The 23,617-nt window shown below is 35.3% G+C and overlaps 1 protein-coding gene and 1 long non-coding RNA gene across 2 annotated transcripts in view; both read left to right on the forward strand.

Annotated features, from left to right (window-relative positions):
- The window catches only part of cntn4 (contactin 4), a 166,482-nt gene that overhangs the window by 112,180 nt on the left and 30,685 nt on the right, over positions 1-23,617 (forward strand). Inside the window, exon 12 of the mRNA XM_083531988.1 lies at positions 23,178-23,305. Within this exon, the coding sequence (XP_083388114.1) occupies positions 23,178-23,305 (128 nt within the window). The remainder of the gene's footprint in view (positions 1-23,177; positions 23,306-23,617) is intronic.
- LOC310722466 lies at positions 10,707-14,035 on the forward strand. Its single transcript, XR_014532382.1, has 2 exons — positions 10,707-10,999; positions 11,094-14,035. It is a non-coding gene; the product is annotated as an uncharacterized lncRNA (long non-coding RNA).

Consider the following 23,617-nt stretch of genomic DNA (forward strand, 5'->3'; position numbering starts at 1 on the left):
AAATATACATAAGCATAACATTATCACAGCATAACATTACTACTCACAACAGACAGTAGACAGACAGTGGTGAACAAACATTACATAAAAATCATCTGAAAACAGTCATGTGATGTGGGCAATATGATCAGGTGAGATGCAGTGGCTGATGGACCTGGTAGTTTTGCAATCGCAGCAACCACGACAATATGAACACTAATTTTACAAAAGACAAATGTTTTTAATAGGGAGTCAAAGGTATGAGGTAGAGGCACTTGTGCATTTCATTATTTTACGAACACTTGTATCCAGAGTGCCTTGTTAAAGCTGAAAAACAGCTGAATATGCAGCAATTCAACGTATTTAGTGTATCAGTAAAAGATTTATAGCTTGTAAAATTAGGAGCTAATGCTACTTTGAGGTTTAGTTAAGTCCAAAAGGACAATTTCATGCCTGAGTGAGCGCATAAATAAGTGAATACACAAAAACAACAAGAGTAATACAAGAAACAATGCACAAGAGGGTGGGAGGGGAAGTGAACGCTGTCACACCATGGGAATCAAGGCTCAAATAGCAGAGGCATCAGACGGACAAGCGGATTAACAGCTCCGCAGTCACTATGAATTCATATGACACATTCGACAGCCAATTATCATATCTAATTATAGGCTTCTTAACACTATCTTCTTAAATCAGAATTGGGCCTTAAATTTTAATTTGAATGTCCTTGTAGAATTTATCATCACTATTTATTTGTATGTTGATTTTTGGAGAATAAGAAGTAGCAGCATTCCTTGGGTGTAGCTGTTAAGTATTGCGCGTCTATAAAAAATATATATTATTGTGTAATATTTAATAACAGTTTGGTAGGGGAGTTTGCTAATTCTAGAAGAGTCCTTGCCTTCGATCTAAGCATCAGGCTTCCTCCTGTAACTTCTTATTCACTATTGCCTGTTCCTTGATTAAGGGCTTATTAACTCTTATCCAGAGTGGCTTGGAGATAATGTCATATCCCTCGTTCGCTTCTTATCTTGCTGTCGTAAGGATATTGGAAATTTTCCATCATTGTGAGTTTCCTATTTTGTGCTAAGTAAATACAAGCCAAAGACAAATGTCTCATTCCACTAGGATACAATTAAGTCTAGCAGTTTCTAAAATCTGCGTCTTTCATCATAACAACTTTCTTATGCATTATGTTATTTTATTTATATCACTTGTGTAAGGAGTAAAGCATGTGGTGGAGTGTTATCACTTTCATGGAACTCTAAACATTCACTTGTTCCCATATTCATTTCTCTCTCTCTCTTTCTATCTCTCTCTGTATCTCTCTCTCTATCTCTTCCTCTCTTTCAGCGGATAATAAGAAAAAAATTATTACAGCTTGTTACATAATTAAAAAAAGTACAAAGCACAAAATCACCTGTTCTATAGATTCTCCCCTGTTGGGAAATATGAAGGAACAGCTTTGCTTTAAAATAATGGCTGAATAATTTTTTTGATTGGTGTTCAACATCCACTGTCTCTGCATTTCTGCAGCTAATTAACAATAGGTTGCTTTGTATTTTTTTATCTGCTTTTGCCATACACTTCCCTGTGAATGAGCTGTTACTATTAAAAGAAAATGTATTAGAATAAGAATTTGATTGTTATATATTTTATAGAATGCAAAAACGCTGAAGAGGATACAAATGCAGTTTAAGAGCGTTTATTATACTAAACATGGAAACAAAAAAAACTAAAGGCATACACGTAAATGTTAAACAGGCTTGAGATTAGCAAACAACATGAACAGGGCTAGGCAAGTATGTGAATGAGAAGCAATACAATATCAAGAAATTGGAAGAAGTAAAACATGAATTGAGAAACAAAATTGTCTCAGTAATTGGCAGTGAACAGGACAAGTTACTTTACTAAACTCAAGACGCATGAACGGTGGTTTATCTATACACATAAATCAACACGGAAGTGAGACCAGCTGCGAACGGGATTACACATGAACACAGAGACAGTGACAAGACAGTGACAGGACAAGAGGTGGAAACATGACATGAATGAAAAATATATACACAAATCACATGACCAAAACCAAACTGTGGTGAGACAGGTACTATGCTATGAGCTGGTGTGTATTTTGTGGTGGCTATCTCTGTGTGCAGGCATATGGGTGAAAGGCAGAGTCTCTAAAACTACATCACAATGTAAAAAAAAAAAATTATTAACACCTTCTGACAATTTTTTTTTTTTTATCTGGTTTGCTCTTAAGATGTCATTAGGACAATTCTTGACGATGTCAGCAGTGATTTGTTCTTTAGGGATCTAAATTCTGGAATGCCTGTTATTGAAAACTGCGAATAGCACACAGTAGTAAAACAGAATAAGGATTTTGTCTATAGGTGCAAGCATGACAAGTACATAGTAACTACACAATCAGAATCGGCATCAGGATAAAGACAGCCAGACAGCATAATTGTGTGGAGCTAAGCAAAGAGACTGTGTGTATTGCATGAGATTGCACAAGAGAATCGATCATAGTTGCTCCCTGACCTGCCTAGACTGTGCTCTCTGTTCTCTTAAGAATTTTGGAACCATTCAGACCAACAGCACTGCACTACTTTATCAGTCTCACAAACACTGGACCTTTGTCCTACATTTGTAAAACGTAAGGAATAAAAGATGACACAGTGTGATGTTCTAGATAAATAATAAAGGTTAATGTTAAAGAAAAATGTCATAGTATATGTGGAGTATTAGTGAATACTCCACATATGTTATATATTATATATATATATATATATATATATATATATATATATATATATATATATATATATATATATATATATATATATATATATATATATATATATATATGATAAAAATGTATTCTTTTGTTTCTCTCATTTGAGACTAATAACACAAAAAATATGCCCCTTCTCCTGTCCTAAAGATCTTTCACTTAAAGGATTCTTTTTTTTCTTCATAGTTTCCTTCCATTAAAGGTAAATAAATATATCGTCCTCGCAGAAAGCTGCTGCATATTCATACCAATTTTTCTTTGTTAAAACACAATGAAAATCTGTTATTTTTAGCCTCATATTATATCAGCATCCACCATACATCATGTTCTAAATGCCATATTAAATTTTTTTCTCATCAAGTCATTTAAATTCCTTGCACAGTTTGTAATTGAACATCTGCTTGTAACTGGTGACCGAATCTCTTGTGTACTCATGAAAGAACATCATGTCAGATTAGAAAATGAGGGACAACCTGCTGCCCAAATGCAAGCGCATACACATACCTTCATTGCCATCCAAACATTCTCACCTTGAGAGGATTCGTTTACACGCACAGATGTCTATGTGGCCTTCTTGATTTTCTTTGTTGTTGTTAGGGTTTTTTTTTTTCTACCGTCGTCTTTCACCAGGGACATTTGGACTGTTTAGTCTTTGGAATGTCATTTGAAAGAGAGCAGTTTCTGTTAAGGGAAAGGCTGAAGCATGCCCTGAAGCTACCAGTTTTCTTCTAACATACCTTCTGTTTCTAAAACAGCCTGCTGCATTGCACAAAATAATCCTGAAAAGGCTCTTTGACCAGCAGGTTGTAATTTGATATGGCATGTTGCAAGGCTGTGCTACAGAAGATCCATACATATAGATTTTTCTCTGGAGTCAATTGGTCAATCACAACGGTGGACAGCACATCGACCACTACTAATGTTATGTTTACTGACTTACACGATTGATATCCGCCGTTAATTAAGGGCAAGGAAGAGCACCTCATTTGTTAGGCCAGTTTTTAGAACCAGGAAAATTGCTTTCTGAAAATGAAAATATATGTGTTAACCAGGAGCATTTTTGCCAATGCTTTGTAAACTATATAATAATAAAAAAAAAAAAAAAAAAAAAAAACATTACCTGGTTAAAAATTAATTCAATGTATAAGAGAGGAAAAAAAATGTTTCCTCAGATTAGGTAAATGTGAACTTTAGTAACGATACAAAAGTAGTGAGATTAGATTTATCTTTGGGGAGCCTGGGGTTGATATCATTTTTCAAAGTTAGAACCATCCAGCGCAGCACTGGTAATCCATCTTGGTCCCTGTGCACATTTCAGGCAGCACATATGTGTTGTTTCTAATTCCTAGAAGAATTCCTGTGTAGAGGAAGTGAGAGAAAAGAAAGAGATCATTATCAGTGGGAGATCTCTCTCTCTCTCTCTCTCTCTCTCTCTCTCTCTCTCTCTCTCTCTCTCTCTCTCTCTCTCTCTCTCTTTTCCTCTCTTTTAATTACAAGCACTCTTCCTCTGCTTTCTGAAACTGGGAAAAGACGTAAGCTAAATGAGAAGGCTTAATTGAGATTGCCACCTGTAATGAACTGCATGCACTCTTCAGTTCACTATTTCACCACCGTCTATTTGAAGACATCATCTGTATAATTATCTCTTATTTTTTTCTTTTGCCTTTATGCATTATTAACAACAAGGCTGTTTTTCCGATACGAAGAAAACATAAATGAACGAAAGCATAATAAATTCCCTTAGCATGTCAGACCTCTATTAATGCTGTGTTCTTCACATTATTCTGTCTTAAAGACTATTTGGAATTTATCAAGTCAAGACGTGAACAGGAGTGGAATGGTCTGAGTCAGGAGTTCACATGTTAAATTTGCGCACTGAATAATTGAACAGCACGGAATGTGTTAAGAAAATTAGCTGTGGGAAAGTGTCAGGTCAGTATGCACTTCCTTCCAAGGGGCAGGAGGTGTAAAACATGAAACGCAAAATGTTACATTCATGTAACTAAATAAATTTATTTTTCACTTTGACACAGCTAACCGTCTCATTTTACAATAAGTGTTTGGTGGAAGCACAAATTTGTTTTAAAAAGCAGTAATACTGGATGCAATTCAGGCTCCCAGGTCTGGCTCGTTGGCCTCAGCTTTTTATTACTGCTCTGCTTAGTCTGATTTCTGTATAACCATGGAAACTCATAACACCAAAGAAAAGCTTTGAGCCATGGGTCGATACAGAGTGTATGAAATGTCATAAATGTCATTTTAATTTTGTTCCATAAAGCTTTGGCAAACATACATAGACACAGACACACACGCACCAAAAAATGGTTTATAAACCTGTTAGGATCTTTTCTATTAATTTTATGAAGTTATAAATTGTTAATATTATATGAAGTGGCATTGATAATAATAACAGCATTTTTCAGTGTAATAAATGGATTTGTACATTAAAAAAAAAAAAATATATATATATATATATATATATATATATATATATATATATATATATATATATATATATATATATATATATAATTCTAAGCGGAGTGTATTCTAAGTGTCCTGGTATTTATCATCAAATATTTCCAATCAATTCAAAGACCTTAAAGCTCTTTAGATGTCTGTGAAAAAGGGGCACGGCTCAGTGACACATTATGTTTCTATGTCTGTTTAGTACTCAAATATATATATATATATTTTTATTTTTATTTATTTTTTATTAAATATATTATTTCAGCTTGGATACCATTGCCATTACATTCAACACGGGCTGTAAGTTCTGATCCTGATAGTGTACAGTTTCTGATCCTCAGCTCACCTACATCGCAAGAGTAGAGATTGTCAACATATTTTGTTGGTTTTATTTCCTAAAATATACTAGTAGCACAATTTAATCTAATTTAAGGCTAATCTCAGTCCTGATCAGGCAATTACTTGGTTATGTTTGAATGAACTCTCACTTACACAAGCTTTGAAATATCCCCTGTGTACCTTTCTGCCAAGCAAATAGTGCAGCTCCTATTTTGTAGCTATATTTAGACATGTTTAGGACATGGTTTTTATTAGCATTTGCCCAAATTTAGATCATGCCAGATGCAATGTCTGGTTAAGATGTTCACTTAACGGCCATATGAATTTCAAAGTAAATAAAGTAAATTAATACTTTTAAAGTACAAACTGGAATTGCTACAAACAACTTTCTGCTGACATGCACAAAAAAAATAATAATAATACTAGATATAGTATTCAGTTATAGAGTTTACAATACAGCAATTGTCCAGACAATGGCAAAACAATCAATTCCTCGTTGAGGTCATGAAGACACATGATCATGGTCTAGCTGGAAAAGAATAAATGTCATAGATTTGAGAATATAAATGCACAAATAACATTTGCTAGTCTAGTTAAAATGAAAATAATTGAAATGTTATTAACAAACGTGTCATACATTGTTTATTATTTCATAAACTTTCTAATAATTGTCATAAAGTAATGTTTTTTTCGTGTATTTGTCGTGTCCATAAGCTTTTGGATCATTTTATATTTGAATGTTAATTACATACAAACACTACTTAACAATTATTCATTACTAATGAGTAATTAGCATAGTTTCACAGCAGGACCTATTCACATATGACCAGAATGATACTTATTTGTCCCGTAAACTGCATCATTCCCAGACACTGTGACTAGAAAAGCCTGGCAGAAACTTTGGTATAGACCGCAATATCAGTTTATTCCAAATTGTATATATATATATATATATATATATATATATATATATATATATATATATATATATATATATATATATATACAGTGAGGAAAATAAGTATTTGAACACCCTGCTATTTTGCAAGTTCTCCCACTTAGAAATCATGAAGGGGTCTGAAATTGTCATCGTAGGTGCATGTCCACTGTGAGAGACATAATCTAAAAAAAAAAACAGAAATCCCAATATATGATTTTTAAACTATTTATTTGTATGATGCAGCTGCAAATAAGTATTTGAACACCTGTCTATCAGCTAGAATTCTGACCCTCAAAGACCTGTTAGTCTGCCTTTAAAATGTCCATCTCCACTACATTTATTATCCTAAATTAGATGCACCTGTTTGAGGTCGTTAGCTGCATAAAGACACCTGTCCACCCCATACAATCAGTAAGAATCCAACTACTAACATGGCCAAGACCAAAGAGCTGTCCAAAGACACTAGAGACAAAATTGTACACCTCCACAAGGCTGGAAAGGGCTACGGGGAAATTGCCAAGCAGCTTGGTGAAAAAAGGTCCACTGTTGGAGCAATCATTAGAAAATGAAAGAGGCCAAACATGACTGTCAATCTCCCTCGGACTGGGGCTCCATGCAAGATCTCACCTCGTGGGGTCTCAATGATTCTAAGGAAGGTGAGAAATCAGCCCAGAACTACACGGGAGGAGCTGGTCAATGACCTGAAAAGAGCTGGGACCACTGTTTCCAAGGTTACTGTTGGTAATACACTAAGACGTCATGGTTTGAAATCATGCATGGCACGGAAGGTTCCCCTGCTTAAACCAGCACATGTCCAGGCACGTCTTAAGTTTGCCAATGACCATTTGGATGATCCAGAGGAGTCATGGGAGAAAGTCATGTGGTCAAATGAGACCAAAATAGAACTTTTGGGTCATAATTCCACTAAACGTGTTTGGAGGAAGAAGAAGAATGAGTACCATCCCAAGAACACCATCCCTACTGTGAAGCATGGGGGTGGTAGCATCATGCTTTGGGGGTGTTTTTCTGCACATGGGACAGGGCGACTGCACTGTATTAAGGAGAGGATGACCGGGTCCATGTATTGCGAGATTTTGGGGAACAACTTCCTTCCCTCAGTTAGAGCATTGAAGATGGGTCGAGGCTGGGTCTTCCAACATGACAATGACCCGAAGCACACAGCCAGGATAACCAAGGAGTGGCTCTGTAAGAAGCATATCAAGGTTCTGGCATGGCCTAGCCAGTCTCCAGACCTAAACCCAATAGAGAATCTTTGGAGGGAGCTCAAACTCCCTGTTTCTCAGCGACAGGCCAGAAACCTGACTGATCTAGAGAAGATCTGTGTGGAGGAGTGGGCCAAAATCCCTCCTGCAGTGTGTGCAAACCTGTTGAAAAACTACAGGGAACGTTTGACCTCTCTAATTGCAAACAAAGGCTACTGTACCAAATATTAACATTGACTTTCTCAGGTGTTCAAATACTTATTTGCAGCTGTATCATACAAATAAATAGTTAAAAAATCATACATTGTGATTTCTGGATTTTTTTTTTTTAGATTATGTCTCTCACAGTGGACATGCACCTATGATGACAATTTCAGACCCCTCCATGATTTCTAAGTGGGAGAACTTGCAAAATAGCAGGGTGTTCAAATACTTATTTTTCTCACTGTATATATATATATATATATATATATATATATATATATATATATATATATATATATATATATATATATATATATATATATATATATACACAGTACAGACCAAAAGTTTGGACACACCTTCTCATTCAAAGAGTTTTCTTTATTTTCATGACTATGAAAATTGAAGAGTCACACTGAAGGCATCAAAACTATGAATTAACACATGTGAAATTATATACATAACAAAAAAGTGTGAAACAACTAAAAATATGTCATATTGTAGGTTCTTCAAAGTAGCCACCTTTTGCTTAGATTACTGCTTTGCACACTCTTGGCATTCTCTTAATGCCTACTTTGAAGAACCTACAATATGACAAATTTTCAGTTCACTTTTTTGTTATGTATATAACATACATAATGTTATGTTAATTCATAGTTTTGATCCCTTCAGTGTGACTCTACAATTTTCATAGTCATGAAAATAAAGAAAACTCTTTGAATGAGCAGGTGTGTCCAAACTTTTGGTCTGTACTGTGTGTGTGTATATATATATATATATATATATATATATATATATATATATATATATATCCACCTGCCACGCCGAAGGGGGCCAAAGGGGGCGTGGCAGGTGGATTCCTGACAGATAAACTTGTACTGTATGTATTTTTATAGCATGCCTTCATCAAACAAATCGCGGCAACACTGTTGTGTAAAAAAAACCTTCAAAAACACGTGCATGCACATTCTCATTTATTAACGCACATCATGTACATGAAGAAATTTCAAGCACGTTCATATACTGCCGCCATTTTGATTTTCGTTTATCCCGATCATCGGTTACCTCAATGCTTTTTGGCGACCCCCTAGGACCTCGACATAATCGGGTTCCACTGTATATATGATTTTGTCTCAAATGTAAAGTGAACAAGCTTTGGCTGAGAAATCTATCCTGTCCTGCAAACAACCTGAAAAAAATATATATTTTAGCAAGTAAGGCAGAGACATTTTGTCATTTGTGCTTTTGTCAAATGGTGATATTATTGAATTCCTAAACAATGTTTGTTGCTGCGCTGAGGTTAAATTTCATATATGCTGCTGAATTTAATTTAGAGGATGTCTTTGAAGAAGTTACCTATAATACTTCCACAGGCTCCCAAATAAGCATAGATGGATTCTTTTAACCAATTAAGTCTATTGAGAAGCAGACTCTGACATATTGTTATGTGCTTGTCAGATATGTTATGTAATGAATGTTAGGGTGTACGAGGCACTGAGACAGCCTGATAAAGACTAAAAAAATCAATATCAATTACCTGGCTATTGGAGAACTGTCAAGAGGGGAACAGTTCTTTCCTTCTTTAGTTTTACAACCAAGTGATTTGGTTGTTGGGGTTTTTTTTGTGTGTGTTATAAGAAACTAAATAATCTTATGTGACTATAATTGGGGAGTTAACCTTGAGGTTACAGATAGGCAAAAGTAAAGCAGGTGCACAAAACATAGCCATCTGTGTAATGGCTGAAATCCTAAGGATTTTCGTTACCTGGTTAAATTATTTACTCAAAACTATTCTGCAAACAAAAGCTTTATGAAGCAGTCACTGTACTTTTTAGCAGCATAAATCAATTTCTTTTTCACTAATCTTTTAATTTTAGACTTTTATTATCAAATGGAATTTTGGTAACCTTCACTTAACTAGCCACATTGAGGCAAAAAATCTTTAATTTGTGTGAATGTATTTGTGTGAGAATAAATATATATATATATATATATATATGCTTAGACTGCTGCCCCCGCGACCCGAATTACGGATAAGCGGGAGAAAATGAATGAATGAATATATATATATATATATATATATATATATATATATATATATATATATATATATATATATATATATATATATATATATAGTTACAGTTTGGTTGAATTTCAGCACGGCTAGAAGGAGGAAATGCAAAATATAAAATGTATTAAATTAAGTAAGTGAGTAAATTAAGTTGGCAAAAAATTTAATTGATAAAATAAAATTTTATTAAATAGTTTACATTTGTTAGACCTTATTTGGGTAGTACAGATACTGTATGTATGCAAGTGTGTGTGTTTTACATTTAATATTTCATTTACCAAAAATATGCTCTATTTAACTGTTCTATTATTTCAGCATAATTTCAGCATACAAACAAATCTCTTTGTTCCTTCTATCCTTCATTCATAGGTCATAGGTCATTCTATCCTTCATTTATAGGTCATCAATTCAAAACATGAAATCAAACATGCATATCGGACAATCGATTGTAATTTACTGATATTTATGTCTACACTGATCAGACATAACATTATGACATTATAACATTATGACAGGTGAAGTAAATAGCACTGATTATCTGTTCATCATGGCAGCTGTTGGTGGGTGGGATATATTAGACAGCAAGTGAACATTTTGTCCCCAAAATTGATGTGTTTGAAACAAAAAAAAAATGGGCAAGCGTAAGGATTTAAGCAAGTTTGACAAGGAATATATTTTGATGGCTGGACAACTGGGTCAGAGCATCTCCAAAACTGCCGCTTTTGCAGTGGTCGATATCGATCAAAAGTAAGAACCATTGGTGAACCAGCAACAGGGTCATGGGCAGCCAAGCCCCATTGGTGCACATAGGGAGTAAAGGCTGACTTGTGTGGTCTGATTCAACAGGTGAGTTTGTTTGCATTGCAGTTTGTTTCATACGGGGATGCATAGCTACAGACCAGTCAATATTAGGCAGGTGGTCATAGCTTTTTGCCTGATCGGTGTAGATGTGTTACAATTAGACATGTCACCTTGTGTTGGCGATGTTTGGTGTTAGTGGTGTTTGATGTTTTAGTCTTAAAGTTAGGGTTTACATTTTTATACACCAAAGAGTTGATGTGGCTGCAGGCTTTCATTTCAACCAAAAACATGAAACACCTGATTCCACTTCCAGAACCCCAAAAATTAAGCAAAACAATAAGCAAGATACAAAAGAAGACTAAGAGTGAGCAGAGTTGCAGTCTAGATATATTTATTCAACACTTCACCAACAGAGACACAAGGGGGTACATATAACAACAAATCAATCTAGAGTGGAAGAAAAAACACCTGAACATGAATGAGATGCAATGTGCCACTTGCATTCACTACTGTGATACATTTCTATTTTGTAATAATATGGTGTTTCTGGCAGCACTGTTTGCATTTGCTAGTGCAGCGAGATGCCGATTTGTCCTTCAGGTTTCTCAATTTTTTTCCCTATATTCATTTAAGCATCATTAATGTTCACTTTAAAGACACTGACAGAAAAATAACAGCAAATATAGTAAATGAAGCAGAAACACAGGGGTAGTATTAAGAGGAACATGGCAGTATTGTGTCATAATCCCATTGGGCAATTAACCAATAACAAGACAGAAATAGAAAAAAAAAGTTTTTATATAAGCACATGGAACATTAAAATTCTTGTTTCTAAGACATAGATTTGCTATATCTCAGCAACAAAATTCATTCACACTTGTACTGTACCAACTTATATAACACACTGAACAGCTTTAGTAATTTTTTGAATTCTTATCTTCTCATAAAATCTTGTCATCATTTTTCAAAACATGGAAAAGAACAGCAACTTTTAAGGAAGACATCTGTGTAAATTTTACTGTTACTCCTAGACCCAATTTACAAATATAATCTTGGCCTCAATCTTATCTTGCTTTTTGGCATCGATGTTAGCGAGGGACTTGGCGTCCCCTTGAGCTCACCTGAATCTGATAGCTGTTTGATCTGTTTTGAATTTCAGATAAGTATGAACTTCGGCTCCAATCCTACCTATGTCGGAAGTGTGTGTTCACACCTCTTGCAGTTAAAGCACTCATAGATAACCTTCTAGACCTGAAAGAACTATGCAGTGTAACTTGAGCCCAGCTTGATCAAATGTTTGAAGGGGTAAACATAGCTCTAAAATCTTAAACAGCATTCCAATATTTCATAGAAAAAACAATGTTATGTTCCCACCTTGGCTAGGCCTAGAGGAGTGTGGGAACAATAACCATTTAGTTGTTATGGGTTGTTTGGACAAAAAGCAGGACCAGATTTTAGAGTAGTTATTGTTTTAATGGTCAAGTGCAGTAAGGTAACAAACAGTTTCCCAGAGTGTTTCACAGAGTCAAGAAGACTAGACTCACACTGGCAAAAGAACATGGACAGTGCCAAAGTAATAAACATAAGAAAAAGGTCTACTCTAGGCTGTATTTTGGAAGCTTAACCTAACTAACAAACAGCAACAGACTAGCTGACTCCTCTAGGCTATGCTACCAGAAAATACAGTGGGTGAACGGAAGGCTCCGCCTCCTCTGGTCGGGCTCTTGCTCATCATTTGTCCTTTTTTCCAAGCCTCCATTATAATTACCAGGTGGCTCCACCTATAGATAGTAAAGAGCTAAAGACAGAGCCAACAAAAGGGGGGGAGGGGGGAAGCAGTAGAAAAACAACAGCAGACACGTAACAAACAACTATTAAAATTCTTTGAATGTCCTGTAGTTACTTACAAATAAGTGTCTTCATAGTATGCACAAAGATGACAGATACATTTGTTTATGAATATATAACTAGTTCCATTAAGTATCATCATGCTCTTGTTTCAGCTAACTCAAGAGTAATACTGGATTCTTATTTAACACTGCCGCATCAATGGAGCTTCCTCAAAGCCCCATTGGTAATTTGCAAGCTTAATAATAGTCTTTCTCATGTAAGCTGATGATACACAATTATAATTATCAGTTATGCACTATTCAGCAGCGTAGCTACAAAGAAAAAAACATCAAAGATCCTAAAGCATTGCCGAATAGAACCTTGTTCTAAACTCTGGAAATACAAAAACAAAGATATTCAGTATAAAATCTATATGCAATATGGTGGATCATTGTTTAAAAAACATGACAGAAAAACTTGTACATGCTTCCCTGACCTTCATATTGGTTAGGAATGTGTTGATGGGTAGCTGCTGTGCTTCCCTTTTTTACTTTTCTTTTGTGTCCGTCCTAGAAAATAGCCGACCTGGCTACTCCAGTCTCCTTAAAATCTATTCATGAAACTGCTACAGTCTCCTCCAAATGCATTGGAATGACAAAGACAATTCTTTTGTTCCATCCTCAGTTAGTGTTATTCTTCTTAGCTGACCTTTTGAATGTCTGTTTGTTACTATACCAGTGGTTTCTTTCTTTTTCAGGACATTCCAAATTGCTGTATGTTCAATGATTGATTTTTTTTTCTCGCTCGGTTTCAGAATGGTTTGCTTGTCTTGTGCAGACAGTTTTCTGGTCTTCATGTTGATTTAATATATTTAACAACAAACAACTCTTCACAGGTGAAACCCAGGGCTGAAATCAAGAGTAGACATTTGGAGCTTTTAATTGTTTAAAACAGTCAGTCTCACATAGAATACCTGGGCAACAAGTCACACCTGTGAGTCACATTACATTCTAAATAAAAAATAGGGTTCAAACTAAAAATGGCATGTTTTAAGTTGTTAACACATCTGGAGTTACATATCAGGAAGCTGACATTTTGCTCTATTGGTTCATATGCAGGTTTGTATCTCGAACTCATATAGGGCAAATAATAGAATTGGCCTGCTATTCCAATACTTTCAAAAGGGACTATAACAGTAACTACTATTTATTGATTTAAGAGTAAGAGGAAGGACAGGATTGACCCATTTTCTAAGCCTGTGTGCATATTTTGTAAATCATTGTTGGCAGTGTTTTCTTGATGTGGTAGTGGTCTGTATAGAAAAAAAAAGAAAAAGAAAAAGAAAGACATCCCAGTGCAGGATATCATGCAAATAAAAATTATTTTAAAAAAGCAATGAACGTATTGCCAATTCCATGCCGATTCCATTTAATCGGAGCACTGATTTATACATCTTATCTACTATGTTACACCATAGTACCTATGACTCTGTAGTACTGTATCTCTCAAGATGAGTGCTGTCACCTCCGATTACCATCATGTGCAAAAAAAATATAACCACTACAGAAATGACTCATATGAATTATTAATTTGTAGTCATACTGTATGTACAGTTACCAGACACTTTAAAAGGAACACCTGTACACCTCCTAGTATTCTCTGATTTTCATGCACGTCTGTCTGTAGTGTTTACACAGAATGGTGCCCAAAAAAGAAGAAGAAGAAAAAAATGACAGAGAAATGATAAAAGAGGGAAATTTAATATTGGCCAGCTATGATTAAGCTGACAGAAAATGCACAGCAACTCAGATAACTACTCTATGGTGAGCAGAAAAGCATGCATAACACAGCAGATGGGCTACTACATCAGAAGACCACATTGGGTTCCAATCTTTTTTAGCCAAGAACAAAAATCTGAGGCGACAGTAGTCAAAGACTCGCAACTAAACAGTTTAAGATTGGAAAAAGACCAAGCAGAATGTCTGATGCCATTTAACACTTTTTTTTTTTTTTTTTGCAATTACTTTGCCAAATATGTGTTTACTACAGTATCTCAAAATGTGATTATAATGTATCAGACTATGGCAGTGAACTTAGCATTATTTGCTTCAACTCATATTAAATGTAGCAAACCAAATCTTATCACACATGTGCAGTTATCTCACAATTGTCGTGTGATTGTGTATAATTTCCTAGTTATTTTAGAGGCTTAAATAATGATGTAAACAATTTAGTTATGACCATTTCTCTACATGTGTTTATTTCCACCTTGCTTTTGACACACAAAAAAATCTGAATTAACAAAACTGAAACACATCAATTCAGGTTGTTTAAAGTTGTTTAAATCACCTGCAGCTACACCGAAAACAGACATTTTGTAACATAAGAATTCATATTCTAAAATAGCACATGAATATGTACATTGTGCACTCAAGGACTAAGACTATGGATTCAGATAGACCATGTATGTCTGTACATATTCACATGAATAACAGCCTCAGGTGCTTATAGAAGGAAGTAAAACCAGAGAGCATGTGCAGTTAGCTGTAGCATAGAGGCAACAAATTTAATTTTAGCACCTTCTTAATAATTTCTGTACAATTAAGGTACAGCAAATATTTATTTTGATCCAGAAATTAGGTGTGATTTCCATGATGGTGTGTTGTTTGCTCCACTAAAAAAGACTTTAGCAGCAAAAATCTTAAGATTACTAGCAGGTACATAATATAAGTAGCATGCAAGTTCTGCTAATTATGATATAGGCTGTCATGTTTTCCAATGATCTCATCATAGCTGATGAAATTATAATGAAATTAGCATGTAGATTCACACTCTGAACTGGTGTTTTAGACTCAAATCATATTGAAGATGTATGTCAGTTCTGAATTGGATTTGCTTTTATAGGTTATATTAAGTGGAATAGATATTACAACCCGGCATCGGATAAGCGGGAGAAGATGGATGGATGGATGAGATATTACAAGTGAGTGGCAGGCATAAGAGCTTTCGAAAGTTTCTAAACGATACAACCCCTCAGGGCAAGCCCCTTTTCAAAGATGTAGGGCTGATGATAGTTTTATTATTTCACTTGCAATCTAATTTTAGGAAGCTAGCCATCAGAAACAAATTACCATTTACTCATTTCATATCAGGGGCCATAATAGCTCAGCAGTTAAGGTTCTGTGCCAGAGTTCCCTCCAGGAGAATCCTCACTTAAAAGTTGTTTTGGATCAATGAAAGTAAATGGGATTTCTTTTTTTTTTTTCTTCTTCTTTTTTTTTTTTTGCATGGGATAAGATTCAGTTTTTTCAAAATTTAGTCAGAAAACTGAAGGGGCAATTACAGGAATAGCCCCTTAAGCTTCTGCAATTTCACTTCACAGTGGGGAAGTTTCTTCTGACACCACACTTATTTTTGGGTCACCAAAAGAAGAGAATATCGCTATTCAGGAAATGTGTGTGTGTGTGTGTGTGTGTGTGTGTGTGTGTGTGTGTGTGTGTGTGTGTGTGTGTGTTTTACACTACACAACATGTTCGGGCCATGTGTGGGTATCTACTAAAATATGTTATACATGTGCCCGTAAGCCAGCATAATCCAGAAAATGGTACTTGGGGTCATTGTGTTACTGTGGAGGAAGATGCATTAATAATTCAACAATTCAATATAGACTTGGCCATATGTGTGTGTGCCTCTCTAAAACATTACTGCTTTCTAGGCCTTATTCTGGTGAATGGGAAAATCTTACTCCATAGCATGTTCTTCTACAGTCTATGTTGGAGCAGAATGCTTAGAGACTCTGCCTCTTTTTTAACAATTACTGATTCTACCATGAAACAGTTTGTGAAGTAGATTTTTTTTAATGAATATTTTATATATTTCATATTACATATTTCATATTACATATTTCATATTTCACATATTCAGTATTTTTTTTTTTAGTTTACAGAAAGGTAACAAGAACATGATGAAGCATGCTGTTTTATATAAATAAAACAGTACATCTCTGAATTGTATGATTTAATGAATTACTATGAATTTCTATGATTGACATATGAGAGGACATCATTAATATAATCTAGTCCTTAGCAGGTCAACCTCAGATAAACAACATATGACATAGAGTATTGTGCAATATTTTATTTATTTTCTTTATGCATTTTCAAAATGCAAAGTTAGCAAACAGAAGAAGAATATCTATATCAAAGCAATATTTCTTGTGACTTCAATTGCACACTTTGTACACTTAAAAAAGTCAGGGGTTTTGTAGTATCAGTGTCACATTTATGATTAACCAATTACACCAAGCAGGTGTACATGATCATTAATTTCATATGTCAAGTCAAGAATTTTTTTTAGCATTTCAGCTATATATATCTGACACAGTACTGGGCGTTTTCCTATCCACATAAAGTGCTTCGTGTGCAACCTGGTGCAAACATACAACACAAGACACAAAATAATGCCACCAGTGAACCCACTGTATGTTATACAGTACAGTGTGCAAAAGAAAACTGTATATAGGAGTGTACTTGTAAATAAACACAAAATGCTGTGCAAAACAGCAATAGCAGCAGTCAAATGGATGTGCAAGAAAACAGCATGTAAACAGTTATGTAATAATAAAATAATATAATATGGGTGGTGCTGAGTTCAGAGTTGTTGCAGCTTAGTAACACACAGCTAAGTGAGTGTGTGCGTGTGAGTTTTAGATCAGTTCTGTGTGTTGAGGAGCCTGATGGCTTGAGGGGAAAAACTGTTTCATAGTCTGGATGTGAGGCCCAAATGCTTCGGAACCTCTTTCCTGGTGGTAGGAGAGTGAAAAGTGTGTTTAAGGGGTGTGTGGGGTCGTCCACAATGCTGTTGGCTTTGCGGATGCAGCGTGTTGTGTAAATGTCCGTGATGGAGACTCCAATGATTTTCTCAGCCGTCCTCACTATCCTCTGTAGGGTCTTGTGATCCAAGATGGTGCAGTTGCCAAACAAAGACAGTGATGCAGCTGCTCAAGATGCTCTCGATGGTCCCTCTGTAGAACATGGTCAGGATGGGGGGAGGGAGATGGGCTTCCTTCAGCCTTCTCTGGAAGTAGAGACTCTGATGAAACCCTTGTTTGAGTGACCATGTGAAGTTCTCCACCAGATGAACACCAAGAAATTTGGTGCTCTTGAAGATCTTCATGTAGGGACTCTCCCAGGCAAAGCTTTCAAAGAAGACTGCTGTTTTAGGATATGCAGTCCAAGCTATTTTGAAGAAACACAAAGAAATGTGCAATGTTGTATACTTTTGAGCAGTGGTCAGCCAAGGAAACGTTGTGCAGCAGATGTAATACACATGATGCTTACTTCCTTTCAACATAGGAATTTGTCCAGCAGTGCTATCAGTAAACTAGCAGAAATCTGGCAGAAAGGTACACCAGGTACACCCAGGTACACCCATCTACTGTTCGGAGAAGTCTAGCCATGGAAACAAGGATAATCAATTCAATTATGCATGAAAACATAGCAACTGGGGTGCAGAAAAATGGTAGCAGGTGCTCTGGCCTGACGAGTCAAAAATTGTAATTTTTGGCTGAAGTAGAAAGCAAGTTTGTTGAAGGGCTGGAGAGCAGTACATTAATGAGTGTTTTCAGGAACAAGTGAAGCTTATTGGAGGTTCCTTGCAAGTTTGAGGCTTCATTTCTGAGGAAAGACATGTAACAAATGCTTCTTTAAATATATATATATATATATATATATTTAAAGAATAAACATTGTTTGGATATGTTTGCCGATAATGCACAGCTAGACATTGGGGAAAGCCAAAAGCGGCAAATCAGCACTTTGTATACCAAACTTTTCTGAAGTTAGATCTGAGGCCATCTGTCCAATCGCTAAAGCTTGGCCGGAATTGGGTCATGTAACAGGACATTATCCCACACGCACCAGCCAATCTACAACAGAATTGCTGAAAAGAACAGAATCCAAGTGTTACAACGGCCCAGTCAATATCCAAACCTCAACCAGACTGAAATGCTGTGAGCTATAACCTGCGCATATACAAATGCCCTGCAGACCTGCAAGAAAAACTGTAAACAAAGCCAAAATTCCTTCACAATGACGTTATGCTAATAAGATTATTTCAAGATATTGCTGCTAAAGGTGGTTCTACGAGCTATTAAGTCATAAGGTGTATTTAGTTTTGCATGCATGGTTTATGCATGTCAGCTTAATCTTTATAAAAAAAAATAATAATGAGACATTGTATTTTGTCATGTTTTGTTCATCTGAGGTTATATTTATTATAATAATAGTTATGGTTCAGTATTCCTGTCATCTGGAATAAGTCTCAAACCTTCCCTGCTCCAAATCATTAAGCTTCCACCTCAGTGTTTGACTGTGGTTTTGAGGCAGTCTGATCACATCTTCTCTCCTGTTCTTACATACCGTTAGAGCCAAAAATTTAAAAACTGGACTCATCTGTCCACAGAATTCGTTTTGTCATTCAATATCCAATTCTTAAATGTGTTTTTGCTGCATAAACGAAAGGGAAATGCATTTACCTTAGAAACTATAAAAGACTAGGTGTATTTTTATATATTTTTTTCAAGCCATAAAGGGATGTTTAACTGTGTGTATTGTTTCAAATTTACATGTTCGGCATGTAAAACTCCACTTTCTACGGTTACTAGAGTAGTGTTAGACACATCATCATCATGGATATATGGCATGCGATACTTTTGGCTTAAAATATGGAATTTTGCCAGTTGAAGTTGGAAAAGATAGAAATGTGCTATAAAATGTGTTTTTTCCTGGATCAATTTTTGCTAAAAGGTTTACAATTAAACCGAACATTTGGCCATACTGTGGCTACAATTTCACATGCTTGATATTAATTTGTTCTTTATAGAGCTGTTGTATGAAAGCACAACACTCCCAATTGTGTGATTATACTGAATATTCTATGGACATTTAGTAAAATCACAGTGCACATTTAGATTATGATAAGCGTCCACCAGACAAATCCCTATGAATGGGCTGTAACATTATTAGAAAGTACATATTAATATAAACCTTAGATTACTGCCTATACTGTACTGTTACAGTAAATAAATAACATTTCAACCATTCAGAACAGAGCTTTCCACAGGGTTGTATTAGTTTAAATAAATGCATATATATGGTCTGTGTAATTAAGGAAAAAGTATTTCGTGTTACATGACCTAAATCTTTCATCTTTGTTTTATACCCACTTTCACCTACTGTCAGGAATATCTGTTAGCATGGGGAAGCATGATTATAGTGTGGCTCATGAATATTGTTTATATTGCTAATAAACAAGATTAATATAATATAGTTGCATTTCATTTTGATGAATTGTTGAAAAATTAAGTCTAGGCCATTAATGTAAGGATTGCAAATCTTAATGCAAATAGATTTCTTTCTCCTACACCTAAAACCTCTTGTGTTTAGAAAATCCAAGGTCATATGGAGCCTTGATTGCTATTAAAGCAAGTGGAAAATATCTGATGGGGGGAAAAAACTTTTGAGTGGGTGGGGGTGGCTACAGAATGGAAAGACAGTGGTCATCTGAACAAAGGTGAGAAGGAACACAGGTTTATAGCTTTAATTTACTCCTAGCAGTTGTGAAAGAAGGGGAGCGTGGAGTGAAAAACGGCCATCAAATGATCTACAAACAGCAATGCTATTGCTCTTTATTTATTTATTTTTACTTTGGTTTTTTTTTACAGGTGCCACAGTAAGATGCATTCAGATTCAGCATCTTAAATTATTACATTTATGTGTACATTTACAAAATTTGGCAGATGGCCTTATTCAGCGTGACTTACAGAATTGCTTGTAATCTAAATTAAAAATATATACTTGTGCTATAACATTGATGTCAGGTTTAAAAAAAATACTATAGTCACTGATATTTTGTATAGTACAGTTGTTTCAAAATATGTTGACAGTAGTACAAATGCTACTATAGTAGTACAAAAGCTGGTTTTGAGTAGGTGGCATGGTTTCACAGTGGGTAGAATTGCTGCTTTAGAATTCCAGAGTTCTGTTAAATCATGAGCTCAGGCTTAAGTTTCTGTTTGTGTGGACTTTCCTGTGTTTTTCCTGGGTTTTATCTGGATCCTCCAGTATATTCCCCCTGTCCAAAAACAGGCAGGAGAACATATTGGCAATGGTTAATAGCCCATCATTTGTTTGTAAATGCTGCCATTAGATGGACTTTGGAGTGAATTCTCTTACTCAGTGCGGTAACCAAAATCAAGTGAATACTGAAGATGAATAAATTATTGTATGTCACGCTAAAACATAAATAGTTACACATTGTTTACATATTTAAAGTACATACATTTGTTTGGATTTGTGTAAGATCCACATATGGAATTGTACTGATGCACATAAATCACAAAATCACAGAGTACAATGTTGTTGTTTTTTTACCAGCTTCCATTTAAACATAACCTTACAGTTGCTCTAAGTAACAGTATTTAAACTATTATTTAAATAGTGATGAACATAACATTTTGTGTAAAATAGACAATGTGATTAATAGACGATTTCCAGTTATTTTGGGAAAAATGTCAGTATATGCATTGTAATGTAATTTAAAAGCCCAAAAATATAAATGCAAATGTAAAATAAATGTTGGTTTATTTTCCAAACATTTAAAGCAGGACATATTGATAAGATCATGAATATATTTATAAGGAATGTGCAAATAGGTTTGATTGACAGTTGGATGACTTCTGTAGGTATTGAAGACAAGTTATTATGGATAGAGCTAATGAACCTTGTTTCATTCCACACCATTTCTCACATTACAAGATCATAAAATTTGTCATTAAACTAATTTTGAAAACTGTTCACTGTTCACTGAGGAGAAGGGCCTTAATCCAGTTTTGCACCTTTGTGTCTATGTGTGACAAATGGTAAGCATTCTAGCAAAGTCTCATTGGATTGCAGGAACACTTTATATATCGGGACAGCTATATATTTTATCTTTCACTGTGCCACAATGTTATTGAGTTTTGTTATAAGAAACCGGGTTCAGAGTTTAGTAGGGACAAGAAAGCTCCAAACCTCGCAGAGTATCTTTAATATTTTTCTAGCATTCTGTCATAGTTAGAAATGATACTGATGCACACTAAGGGGGCAACCTAATGCCTGTGCAGTAAGGAGGGTGTAATGCAGAGACAAAATTAGTGCTTAGAATACAATATTCCTATCAGCTTGCAGCTAAAACAGGAAGTGGTCATGGTCTATACTGAACGGCAATCAATCAAGTAATTAATTCATATTAATTAATGCCTAAAATACAGTCAATCAACAGAAACTTTTATTTGATCACATACTACAATATTTTACATTGATATATTATTAGATTGAATACTATTAAATTCCAACATGCTAACAGTGTTTATACATAATATACATAAATATATACAGTGCAACCTCGATACTCACAGGAGATACGTTTTATGACCCCTCGCGAATAACAAAAAATCTCTCCATTTTATGGTTCCTGTTTCATGGTCCTGTTTTATGGTTAATGTTACTTCGAACTCCCGAGTCACTCGCGGCTTCTCACGAAATATCAAATTCTCCGCAAGTTACTCTTAGTCAGGCTCAAAATGAAAAGTCGTGAATTATCGATGTCTTATTGAGTGTCAAGGTCATATGTTTGTACAGCATTTATTTAAAAATCACCTTGCATACTCTTGTGCATTTTTTGTGTGTGAAATTATTCTTTTTTGTGTTTATTATGTATGTAATGTAATAATGAAGATGGCAGATTTAAAGCAGGAAAACAAATCGAATGATAATCCAAATATCATAAACATAAAACAATTGTGGGTCGATTAATAAACAACTTAAACTGGGCAAAAACAACAAGAACACGAACCAAAACAAGGTCAAAAACTGGGAAAACAAATCCCAGAACAAAGGCTTGTTAAACAGCAGGGAACAGGGCCAACTTAATGTATAACTTTACTGTGAAATGAATGAATCAGCGTTCTTTTAAACTGTTGCTGTTATGAGGGTTAGGGTTAGGGTGTGACTGATTAGTCTGAGGGTGTGTTGGGAGTTGGAGTCCAGGGCAGCCATGTTTGAAAGCTTTTATGTCTGATAGGAAATGGAGTTTCCATTTTCCACCTGACACTATAAATACATTTCCCTAGTCTTCCGTTGCGTTATTCAAAATAAGGCACCTCCACTTTCAACTGATTAAATTGTGAATGTCAATAAAATATAGCTGAAGCTTACACATTTGCTTAATTACTTTAATACAATTGTGAGTCCATATATTTCATTTAACCTGTCAACTATTGATGAGTTGCATCTGCTAATGAGTCAAGCACTATATTATACAGTACTGCCCTCTACTGTAAAGTTATGAGCTATCATTATTTTTGCTTTCTTTTTTTTTTTACTTCCATTAGTGAAAAGAGATAACATGAAAAATTAAACAGAACTCTTTCTTTTGTGGTTGTGTATTTACAATTTTGATAAATGATATCTTATTTTGCAGAATGACTGTTCTGGAGAGCGGAAGTCTGCGAATATCCAATGCCATGAAATCAGATGCCGGCCTCTACACATGCGTGGCGCGCAACCAGTTCGGCGTAGCAAGCAGCTCAGGGACGCTGCTGGTGAAAGGTTTGGTTTGATGCATACAAATGATTACAGTTGGCACTTATAAGATTTCTATCCCCGTTCTCATTATTTGAAGCCGTTTTGCATGCTATCAGCCCTGCACTCTTCTCCTCATTCTGTTCAATATAAATTACAAAATAGAATACTTCCACACTATGATCTCATTATATGAAACCGCAAACATTCCGGCTGATTTTATGGCGTTTGTTAGGAGCAAATGCGGCATGGCTAGAAAATTTTAGCAAATAAGGCAAGTGTTTTAACTCCTAATGAGATAAGATCGGAGTATACTGTCACAACCACAGCATGTGGGAG

The sequence above is a fragment of the Silurus aristotelis genome (assembly GCF_946808225.1).
Source record: "Silurus aristotelis genome assembly, chromosome: 2".
Lineage (NCBI taxonomy): Eukaryota > Metazoa > Chordata > Actinopteri > Siluriformes > Siluridae > Silurus > Silurus aristotelis.